The sequence below is a fragment of the Thermobia domestica genome, chromosome 1, assembly GCF_964235325.1.
Source record: "Thermobia domestica chromosome 1, izTheDome1.hap1.1, whole genome shotgun sequence".
NCBI lineage: Eukaryota > Metazoa > Arthropoda > Insecta > Zygentoma > Lepismatidae > Thermobia > Thermobia domestica.
The window spans coordinates 73,503,125-73,515,783 of NC_137454.1; the positions used below are offsets into that span (position 1 = coordinate 73,503,125).

Below are 12,659 nucleotides of genomic sequence, written 5' to 3' on the forward strand. Positions count from 1 at the left end.
GGGGCGAGAGTATACGACGGCACCCCGTACATATGAGTGAGGTCGACAGACCAGCTGCGAAGCGTCACCATAGTTTGCGCGAAGCATAATAAAATTTTCAAAAATAAGCCCTGCTTTTCCTTCATTTTGAGCACTTTTTATTACATTTTTTCTTCCACTATCATATATATTTCAAAACAACATCAACAACATTTGGGAGGTGATTCCTGACGCCAAAATAAAACAAAAAGTATAGACCAATCTTGGTGCACAAATGCTTCCTTTCGGAGTTATAAGCTGCCGAAAGCGTGAAAAAATGAATTTTAAAGGTCCATAGCTCCAAAAATTTGGATCTTACCGTAGTCGGGTCAAGACTTCATTTAGGAACTAGTATGTGCCCTATCCAAATATCCAAGTTTCAGAATCCTGCGGTATTTCCGCAACAATTTTTATAGAGGGAGTTTAACTACCGGCATATAATCTGAAGTACTGACCAACTACCTCTATAAAAATTGTTGCGAAAATACGTCAAGATTAGTCAAACTCAAAAGTGATATTGGAAAGAGTTCAAAAACAGACTTCTGGAGAATGTGTGAATGTGTCGATTATTGGAGAATTAAAAAGAAATATTGCTTGAGAATCTTTTCCTGTAATGAATGAACATTATCGCGTGTAAGAAGTAGTGATCATGTGTTGAGAATATATGGACCTACTTGATATGCTGTTGGTAAATGAAGATGCTAAAAAATCACATCAACCGTAACAATTTAATAAAAACTTTTTATGAAAACTATTAACCGACTTAAAGAAACCGCTAAGAAAAGTAGAAAATAATTTTAAACGTGCTGTAAACTAGAAAATAATTTTAAAAAGTACTGACCATTAAAAAACAAAATTAAATTCTGTGCCAAGTCCAACAAATCATTGCCATAATATAAAATTATGGTTTCAATGCTCTTTTTATTATGAAGTAATTTGCATGAATTAGCAGCACAAACTTCAATTTTTGTATTGATAATAGTAACGTTTTAGCCCTTCTTAAAAATATTTTCTACTTTCCAGCGCTTTTAAAATTATTTTCTGCTTTCAGCGCTTTTTGTGAAGTCAGTAAATATTTTTCATAAAAAGTTTTTATTTTCTGTTTTTAGAACATTTTAAAAGTTAACACTTTAAAAAAAGTTTTTATTTTTCTACTTTTTTAAAGGTAGTATCCAAAATAAAGATAGGACACTAAGTTTCTGCAAAATGAGTTGGTCTATGAAATATAGGTGAACAAATATTTTTCTTCAAATCGGTCTAAGCGTTATCGAATTATACGTGAACTAGGCAATACTCAAGCACGGTATTAACACTGTCACTCCAAAGTCCATAGTCTAGCTCCGAAGATTAACATCAGATCCTGATTAAATTCCCATGAAACTACCGTGGAACCTTTCCAAACAAAAGAAGAATAATCTAGCTGCAAGCGGTCCAGAGTTCGATTCCGAATGGGAACACTCAGTCAAAGAAGTGAAAACTTTTTCAAGCCAGCCATCCTGTGTGAGATCTTTCTCATTCACACCAGGCAAATGCCGGGATGATACCTAACATATAAGTCCCAGGTCGCTTCCTTCCTTCCTTTTCGTCGGGTAGTGTGATTGCAGAGAGACATCATCTCTCATACGTGACGGGTTAACATGGCTATAGATGCCGAAAGCCCAGAAATCTAATTCCTGATCCTAATCCTAGTGACGGGCTAACATGGCCATAGATGCTGAAAGCCTAGAAATCTAATTCCTAATCCTAATCCTAGTGATGGGCTAACATGGCCATAGATGCTGAAAGCCTAGAAATCTAATTCCTAACTGCAATCCGAAGAATAATCTAAATCAGTGTACTTGTATCGAAGTCATACGTAAAGATACGCACAATGTAGAGACCTGCACGGGCCGGGCTTGGGCGGGTCGACACTGATTTCTCTTCAGGTCGGGCCGGGCTGGGGCCGATTAATTGCAATTCTTTAATAATTATTGACATTCGTTAAACGATAATTAGAATAAAGCCAAACGTTGAAGAAGTGTGCCCGTGAAAAATGTTACAAAATGAAACTTCGAAAATTTATCGGGCCCGGGCCGGGCTTGGGCCAAGATTTTTTAAAACTTATCGGGCCGAAAATCTCCAAAATTTTCGGGCCCGGGCTGGGCCGGGCCTACGTACATTCAGGCTGGATTGGGCTCGGGCCGAAAAATTCGGCCCGTGCAGGTCTCTAACACAATGAAGTCAGATAATTACAGTATTAACACTGTACCCGTTGAAGTTTTATGGTTTGGCTAAAGGTAAAAGTGGATCTGAAAAGGTAAGGGGATACATGACGTCATGTCATCTCCTCTGCCTATCTTTACCCTTCGTAATTTTTTTGAGAAGTGGAGGGACGCCATATATGTTTCGGAAGTGAGGGAACGGCGTCCCCACGTTCCTCTCTCACTTTACTCCTGAATCTGGCTTTAAAAACTACGTATAGCATTAGAAGCCAATGAAATGTATACGGGACCACCGAGAAAAATAAATTCTGTATTCTTTTAACAATAATAAAATAAAAAGTCAAAGTTACACGGAAATATACCAAATATAAGTATTATGTATATGGAAAGGGTAGATTTGAGGACCTCTTCCTTTGTGTGAAGTCGTTTAAAAATAAACTCTACTATACTGAAGCTTACCTGAGATAGACCTATACATACTAGGTTACCGGCAGTAATTTACTACCAATTATACCACTGGTAATACAGGTCTATATAAGGTATAACGCACATTTCCTCTTATAAACGGTTTATTACATATGTATTTTTCTTCGACTTCATTTCATTTCCCTCTATAAAAATTCTTAGGCCCTTCGCAGACTACGCGACTTCATGTGTCGAAGACGCGCGACACTCTGTCGTTGGATTATGCGACTTCGTGTGTCGTCGCGTAGCTGATATTCGAGACATATGTGGCGGGAATGTGACACATTTTTAGCCAGAGCAAGGGGACAATGCACTTTATGTAGTTTGTATGCAATTGCCGTAATACTAAACAATCCGTTGTATTCTTTAACGACAAAGTACAAACACATCAATAAGGTGTACGTATGTAGACTGGAATTGGCGGTTCCCCTTGACCCGCGGACTGAACCCTTGGCCTAGTCAGTATATTTCTAAATCCGCTATTGACTACATGAGGTATTACCTTCATGTCTCGTGGGCTCTCTTTATAAATTTCATTAGGAAGTAGCACGAGGCAACAGCGTTATGCCTAAGTGCTTATAAAACATTATTTTTCATATTTTCGTACAGTATATATATTAAATACTCAGAACATATAAAAAATAACGAAATGTTATAAAGTTACATATTGGCCTGGGGGATCGCAGTTTGTGAATGTGTAAAATATATTTGTCATTTGTGCTATTTTTTAGAGTCTAATTTGAAATAGTAAAGTGAAGCAATAAACAATGTAGTTTTATGTTGCAATTTCCACCAAACAATTCATTGGCTTTGTACCGAATTTTGGAAAATGTAAGAAAGACCAAAATGGCAACATCCAGTGTAATACCGATTCGATTCTTCTCTTTCGATGGCATACCCATGAATCCACTAAGGAATGCACAACACACTTTTTCCCCATGCTTTTGCCTTTTCAATTCTGTTATTAGAATCACTGCTGGAGTTCCGTTGTGCCTGAATTTAGGTTGTGCCTGAATTTCTGCAATGAAAGCGTCTGTATCGAAAGCTTCTATTGAGCTCATCTTTCAGAATGAGTATCTGGTTGCTGAAAAGATAAATGGTCGCGCGACTTCAACACTTTAACACGGTATGCGAAGGTCTTAGCTTGTGTCAAGTGGCAGGTTCCCGCGACAGTGTCAAGTTTGTCGCGTAGTGTGCGAAGGTCTCGCGCCACATCCATTGTAACAAATGCGAATTCACTATCCCGCGACAAGCCTGCGACAGAAAAAAAAAATTGTCGCGCGTCTTCGAGACACGAAGTCGCGTAGACTGCGGTGGTCCTTAATTGGCACACAAACTATCGCTATATTGCGATTTTAAAGATTCATCAAGCCAAATACTATAAATTGCCTTGGTTGACAATTAGAAATTTGTTAGTTCTATTGTCTAAAGATGTTTAATGGACACTGGTCAAACTAGCATTTTAAAATCCGAAAGTTTCTCACTAATAGTCTACTGTGTCGTCATAACGGCTACTGTGTCGTCATAACGGCTATATAAAGCCATATCAAGTTTTATTTACTTATTTATTATTCTGGTTTACTACGAAGTCATCAGATGTCGCTAGTTGTTTTCTTGCCCTATTTTAGTTCTCTTTTTTGGGTTCCGTTGAATGGATCGAACGAAAAAAAGGAAAGAAAAAACCTGTTGATGCACTCAACAGCCATTTGCAACGATCGATAGCCGCCAATTGCCTCTAACAGTTGTTATGCTACCAAGTTAATACTACTGACGCCAGGTGAGGCTGATCGTACAGGTGACATTTTTGTTGCATATGCTCTCTCTGAAATTTATATATATTTACCCTCGCTGTAAAATAAGTTCAAATATATAGTAAGCATGATGGAAGTCAACTTATATCTACTGTTGTATTACAATAAATCAACTTGTGTGTACATACACAACCACATACGTAGGACATTTTTGTGCAGGAGGGTCAGAAACACCCACATGATTATTTCCAAGGGGGAAGCTGGTTACAAAAGACCTTGATATCAAGTAAAGCAACAATTATTTGCATACGTTGCACAACTTCATATAATTACTGTAATAATTAAGCAAATATAGCATGTTTTGACATATATTTGGAAGAACTGAATCCCTTTCGAAAATCCAAGGGGTGCAATTGCCCCTTCCTCTGCTGCGGGCGTCTAGAATTTTCGACTTGATACATGCGTAGCGACTACTTTGTATTATTATTATTATTATTATTAGTAGTAGTAGTAGTAGTAGTAGAGAGCGTATTTTAAGGTGCAACATACACCTTTCCTAAAAATATAGTTGTTATAAGAACCAAAGATCAAAATAGGTATTTTCGGGTATAAAACAAACTGAAATGAACGCACTTTGTTGCACCTTTTTCGTAAATGTTGCACTTTCTTTTACTAGGTTAATAAAACTTCCCCTTATTTTTATTTCTTTTAGCCTTCAGCACCTTTATTGCTCCTTTTTTATCTTTTTTTTTAATTTGGACAGAACAATATGTTTTATTTTTAATCTGGTTTACACATAATATTCCATAAATTTAGACGCAATCTTGATGGATTTGCTAGGGACAAATTTGAACTGAATTTGCGAAACAATCTGGAAGGGTAGAAATCTTTGAAACGTCAATTGAGCTTCCTTTCCGTGTGCTTATAAGGTATGCACCACTGGTTTCCGCTGATGTCGACAGAAGTTTCTCCGCATACAAGTATCTCCTGAGCTCCCAGCGACAGAAACTAACATTCGAAAACATCGACATGATGTGCATAATCAAGTATAATCAGTTTCTAAAAACCCAGTAGTATACATAGGTTTTTTAAAGCCACAATATTGCTAAATTATTTTTTTTTTAAATACTGAACTAGTTTTAACCACAATCTTATTTCAAGAATGTTGAATGTTGTACAAGTTTGAGATTAAATAATAAATTTTGAAATTTATGTCAAATGTTTAAAGCCAAGATTTTAACAATATTTGCTGCTTTAATGAATAAAGAGAAATGAAATCTTTAAGTTTTACATCCCACAGCTATGCCAGTTAGGTTAAAGGAGACGGTGATTATGAGAAATGAATGAAATGGTCGAATGGAGAAAGTGGGAGGAAACGGGAGAACCCCGATCCCACGAGCACGGTGTTTGTCTACCACAAAGTCCATACGGCGCGAGCTGGGATCGAACCAGGGACCCCAAGCACTGGAGGTGAACGCTCTACCACTGAGCCAACGCACCCCCCCCCGAACCACACGAGTTGCCACTGGAAATTCAACTCGAGTATTTCGCGAGGAGAACCCAAAATTCCGCGTAACGTTTATTATTATTATTATTATTATTATTATTATTATTATTATTATTATTATTATTATTATTATTATTATTATAAATTTATTAAAAATATATGTAATTCTCAAAATCAGGATAGACAATTTCCCCTGCCCTCTCCAAATGACACTCCTACACAAGGAAGACCGAGACTTTGTTTGTTGTTGCTGGTATTACGTATTTAAATAAATGGTAAGAATGAAAATTACAAAACATTTACTTTTTTGTGTTTAATAGTCACGTAAAAAAAAAGGAGAAGAAAAACGATCACCTGTTACTCTTCAACGTGCACTCTTAGCAACACGCTTAATAAAACAGAAAACTTCAAATATATATATATATATATATATATATATATATATATATATATATCTGTATCTGCTCTTGTCCTATGTGCAATATTATTTCTGTCTTACCAGGAAAAAATGGAACCTTGTAAATATGTTTCAAAACACCGCAATCCCTTCTTTTGCTTCTACTGATTCCAATTTCTCACACCATTACACTGCAGCAACTTCTCAGACGATAAGAGTAGTTTGACAACTTTGAGTGAACGGAGGAATCGAATTGGAGAGCCATATGAGAACTCAGAATTATTCCGATTCATCGGAACCAAAGGATTCGACCTAGAGAGGAATGAATCCTTATTTGGGGGAATCAAATCGAAAAAAAAAAAAACACGGAATCATTTAACTTTGCGGAACCAAAGGATTCAGTCCGGAGGACCGAATCCTTCTTCGGAACGGATTCAAAGGAATTGATCCGGGAAAGGAACCAAACTGCCCATTACTAATATTAGCATTGACAATTGTTCTGAAATTTAAGTATGTTGTAGTATGGTTTTCCGCTCAACAGATGTCGCCATTGTGAACTGTTTCAACTTTTAAAAAAATATGTTGTAGTATGATTTTTCGCTCAACAGATTTCGGTACTGTCAGCACTGTTAGTGAGAAAAATGGCAGGTGCACGCTTGACGTTCGATTGTTATGCGATTAATTTTTAGTAGGGTTGCTGGTTCAGTACCAAACTCTCCTCTCCACTGACGTTGCACTTCGATGGCATTCCCAAACCTGATAGAAATACTTCAAAAGGTACTTACGCTGCTCGGACGTCAAGCGTGCACCTGCCATTTTCTTACCTCACTAACCGCGCTGACAGTACCGACATCTGTTGGGCTAAAAACCATACTACCGATATCTGTTGAATTTTAACTGAAAACAATTGACAATCAAAACATCTGTTGGACGAAGAACCATACTACAACATACTTAGATTAAAGAACAATTGACAATGCAAGTATCCTGATACAGGATAACCAAGAGTGTATACATTTTTCTGGCGGACTCTGTATGTCTAATCTTTTGACACTTCGTTTCTTTAAACACTAATAATATTGCATAATCAGCTTTTTTTCGTTGTAATAGGAGTACCACAACGAAACGAAATATAAATAATATTAAATAGTTTTAGATAATACAGTAGTTAGCTCCGCTTCGAAATACAAAGTTTGTATTTAAGCACTTGGAAGAATAGTTTGAATGATGGTTTCTTTCTAAGGAGTGAATATAATAAGGTACTTCGAGGACTCGTTATTCATGCCTGTTTGTGATACGAAAATCATACATTCATTCATTAACAACAATGAAGTTTTAATAGTACAGTCGCAGCACTTTGGCCAAATCAACTATTATATTATTTTTGTCCCAAATTGCACTAAACATTCTTTAGTTACGGCATAAGACCCAGCCAAAATGGTGCGGGCATAAGTCTGAATCCACCTCCACCTGCATTAAATAATAAATTGTTACAAAGTAAAGAAATTGTGAATAATAAATACATTGACGCCAGTCCTGTCTATACATTATAAAATTGCACGCGAATGAGTCGAAATATAACTTGTATTGAACAAAACATTTGAACGAAATAGGAATTTGAGACACACCATCGAATCCTGGCGCAATCTTGTCTCCCCAAGATGGATATGAAATTCAGAGTGGCGGAAATGTTGTGGGCTTATAGCTGAGTTGTTGCTAACTTTCACTTTGTTGCGACCTTTAAATGTGTTTTCTATTGTATGAAATGATCGTTTGATTGAATGGAAGGGGATACTCCGTTTGATATAAATTACGGATAAACTCTCTAAAACCTTTAAGAAAAGCTCTGGAAATTTACTATCTAGCTTCATACACTTCGGGGAACACTATAAATTTAGCAGCGCACTTGCAAGGTTTTACGTAAACTAATGGTCGTCATAGTTTAGATTTTTTAATTACAAAAATAAATTTGAATGATACGTTCATCCAACGCGTTTTTAAAGTGTTGACTGGCCAACCAACAATTTGCCAACACTTATCCAACAGTTTCGACCTCGTACTCTCAATCACAATTCTATTCATTGTATTTCGTATGGCTTTCCCATTGATTGGAAAATGCTCAGCAAAGTGATAGTTACAACGTAGGAACAACTTTGGGCAGTTAGCTAGCCAATCTTTCTCCACTGTTGGGCCAACTGTGTATGCTGCTAAGGAGTTAGATAAATTTTAATGTTGGAGAACTTTACTTTCTAATTGCAATTCATAGTTGTTATTTCTGTCCCCTGCTATTATTCTTTGATTGTTTCAATCACACTTGGTAAGCCTCATGTTGGCCAATGACCGATACAGTTGAGAATTGGCAACTGCAAAAGTAAATATGAAAAATACTTTGTCACAATGTGGTTTAAATCGTTTTTGTTGGCCAACTGACAATTTACCGTCACTTATTCATCAGTTTCGATCTTGCATTCGCACTTTTGCTCTTTTTCGTACGGGTTTACGTTGGCAATTAACTTGTTTAACAAATGTTTGGTAAAACGGCTAACTACACCGTAGGCAGTTGCCTAGCCAACCATTTCTCACTGTTGGTCCTACTGATTCTGCTGCTAAGGAAGATGAGAATCTCTTAATGCCCTTTATGTGAGATTAGTGTTAAAATTGTATAGATTAAATATGTGAGTTAAATATTTTTCTAAGACAATTATAAATGTTTTATTCATTCTTTATTGCAGATAAGAGAACCTGGCTGTCCCTATCTTACGGACAAAGGACAGGCGAAAGTACAAGTGGAGTGGGGGGATTCTTATCTTTTGTTCCAAGCTACGTACCACAAATATGATGATGTGTGTAGGGTCCACAACTATCAAATGAGGTAAGAAATATAATATATATATATATATATATATATATATATATATATATATATATATATATATATATATATATATATATATATATATATATATATATATATATATATATATATATATATATATATGTGTGTGTGTGTGTGTGTGTGTGTGTGTGTGTGTGTGCCCATCAGGGGAGCCCAAGGTGAAGCTCGCGCCCCCTCCTAGAGGAAATTGTACTTCGGAAGATCGAAAATTCAATATCATTTTTAGAATAGTTTTGAAACTATATTTGAAATGTTGCTTATATTTGCCCCCTCTGGAAACCACAACATGGTCGCCCTTGGAAACAAGGTGTTTCCCTATGCGCCTTTTAAGTTCTCAACAACACAACCTAATCCACTATGGATTATAGAGCATATTAGTGGAGACAAGGTACAGGATTGACAACAGAAAGACCATTTACACTTGTACAATTTTATCATACATTGCTTAACGTTATTACAGGGAGTGTTCAAAATGAATACAATGTGAATGATGACGGATATGCTTCCTGTATGATGAGCTTCTTGTTGTCTAATAACCATATTCTTGAAGATCCTGTATACGTATCTCCGAAACGGTGCGGTATCCCGTACATATTCATATAAACTTATTTTGTTGCCTGTCTTTAGTTGAATCAACTTTTGAAATTGGGATCTACCTTATCGATACATCCTGTATATACTTTTACGGGACGAAGTGACAAAATGTAGGAAGCACAGCTTTGGATGCAACATTTATTCCAGTAAATGATGTAGTCCACTTATTTGATTAAAAGTGTAAAACCAATCACATTTCATGAAGCAACTTCATAATCTAAAAATTATGTTGTTCGATGAAAAATAATTATTGTTATTATTATTTTAATCTTGCTAGTGCTATTACGAGAAACTGAAATTGTGTAGAACAGTTCTTCCAACATTTTAAGTTTTAGTGTACTGCGATTGTCCCACGGCACCTCAAGTCATGACATATTCTTACTTAGGACATACATACTGTGTAAATACATTCATATAAATACATAAACGGAATATGTATGTTTTTACATACCAATAAAAATGGATTCATATTTTAAATTGAAGAACAATCCTTCATGTAAAGCCTTTAACAAAATTATTGACGTGAACGTTCAAACAATTGTCGCCATTACTTACAATAATTCTGAGGTTATATAATTGTAAATAAGGTTTCCAAATATTTTGTGGCACACCAGGGCGCCGCGGAGTACAGTTTTTCCAACACTATAGGATTATTAGTTGTAGAGAGGAATTGTGTGGAAAGAAAGAAATGGGGAAGGAATCAAGCGGCCCAGAACCAATATGTTAGTGACCATCACGGCGTTTGCCTGGTGTGAATGAAAAGAACACAAGAAAACCTCACTCAGGATAGCTGACCAGAAAAGCCTTTTATATTTTTTCGACCGAGTGTCCCTACCGGGAATCGAACCCAGGACGGCTCGTACCAAAGGCGAAGGTGGCACAGGAGTAGAGAGTTTGCCTCTGGTGTGTAGGGTCATTGATTCAATCCATGCTCAAATAAGCTTGTGGTAGACAACATCGTGTTCGTCGGTTTTTTGGGGGTACTCAAGTTTCCTCCTACATTCTCTTTCCACCATTTTTCCATCAGCATTAACTTGCCTTAATAACCGGTTTCCCATAGCCTACAGGGCATAACCGTGGAACGTTAAACTGAAAGATTTGCACCAAAGGCGAGACCGTTCATGACTACGCTACACGAGGCCACTTGTACAATCGAGAAACGTAGATTTGTAGAATAGTAGGTCTACTAGTAATGTAAAAACTAACATTACTAGTTTAGTAGCCTAGCTTCGCAAAATAAGTTTTCCGATGATTGGACATAGTGTTCTATTTGCCCTCGCTGTCCTCTCTAAAATTAATTGATGAAGGAAATGTTTGAACCAGACATTGTCTGCAGTAGCAAAATGTTAGTAACAAAAGGATATCCCTTTGTTACTAACAAAAGTTCACACAAGTTTTTTTAAACATTGATATATCGATTTTATTGCCCTATATAAGAGCTGCTTATGAATTCCCAGATGCTGATCTACTAGACATGGAGTGTGTCGCGAAATTTTAAAATTTAAAAATAAATTTTGTGCCCTATAGTAGACGTGTAAATCTAGACTGTATATGACATCTTTTATTTTTATCGTAAACCCATGATATTTTAGTTATGCTTAAATTAAAATTTTCAGAGTTTACTTATAATTTTAGGCTATACTTTTAGCGTTTCATTAACCTATTATGCACTCTTATCTTGGAAGGTCATAATGAAGAGCTTAGTATATACAGTGTGTTTCAAAACAACACTGACAACGTTTGAGAGGTGATTCCTGATACCAAGATAAGACGAAAAGTATAGACCATCCTGGATGCACAAATGCTTCCTTTCGGAGTTATAGGCGGTCGAAAACATGAAAAAATGAACTTTAAAGGTCCATAGCTTCAAAACTATGCGACCTACCGTAGTCGGGTCAAGACTTCATTTAGGAACTAATATGTGCCCTATCCAAATATTCATGTTTCACAATCTTGCGATACTTCTGAAACAATTTTTGTAGAGGTAGTTGGTGAGTACTTCAAATGATATGCTTATAGCAGAACTCCCTCCATAAAATTGTTTCGTGAGTACCTTAGGGTTTTGAAATATGTAGTTTTGGATAGGGCACATATTAGTTCCTAAGTGAAGTCTTGACCCGACTACGGTAGGTCCCATAGTTTGGGAACTATGAATCTTTAAAGTTATTTTTTTTTCATGTTTTCGGCAGCCCATAACTCCGAAAGGAAGCATTTGTATACCCAAGTTGGTCTATACTTGTTGTCTTATGTTGATGTCCGGAATCACCTGCCAATCATTGTCGGTATTGTTTTGAAACACCCTGTATATTTCAGTATCAGTTTCATCTCAATACGTGGCATGGTTCTCTCACACAGTACTATTTTTTTAGATTTACAGATTAATTGGTATGTTTCTCTATTTTCTCGAACTCTTGCACCCACCTTATTCTGTTCAGATTAATAAGGTTTATCCGTTAAACACTGTGAATATTATAGAATTTGTCTTATGATTATTGTTATTGTAGATCGTTGGTAATAATAATTAACCTTTACAACAAGCAGTGTGCACGGGTTGTAAGTTACATCGGTTGAAAGTCAACGACTATCTGCAGACTTACTTAAAGGGTGGATGCTGGAGGCCCCCCTCCGCAATCCTGAATTTTTGTAAATTTAGTCCAATTTTATTGGTGATTTTACAAATTTTATCCTCATATTGAAGTTGCATTTTCCCGAAAATCTTCGAATCTCCCTCCAAAATAAATTCCACACCTCACTAGCTAATCGTAGAAGAGTTTATGATTAGTTACAGAGTTACTCATAATTTTGGGTTATATCTCATTGGCCATAACTT

General features: G+C 36.4%; 1 protein-coding gene across 1 annotated transcript in view; it reads left to right on the plus strand.

Moving 5' to 3' along the window:
• LOC145686149 (uncharacterized) overlaps positions 1-12,659 on the plus strand; it is a 621,065-nt gene that overhangs the window by 481,552 nt on the left and 126,854 nt on the right. Inside the window, exon 4 of the mRNA XM_081759144.1 lies at positions 9,072-9,211. Within this exon, the coding sequence (XP_081615270.1) occupies positions 9,072-9,211 (140 nt within the window). The remainder of the gene's footprint in view (positions 1-9,071; positions 9,212-12,659) is intronic.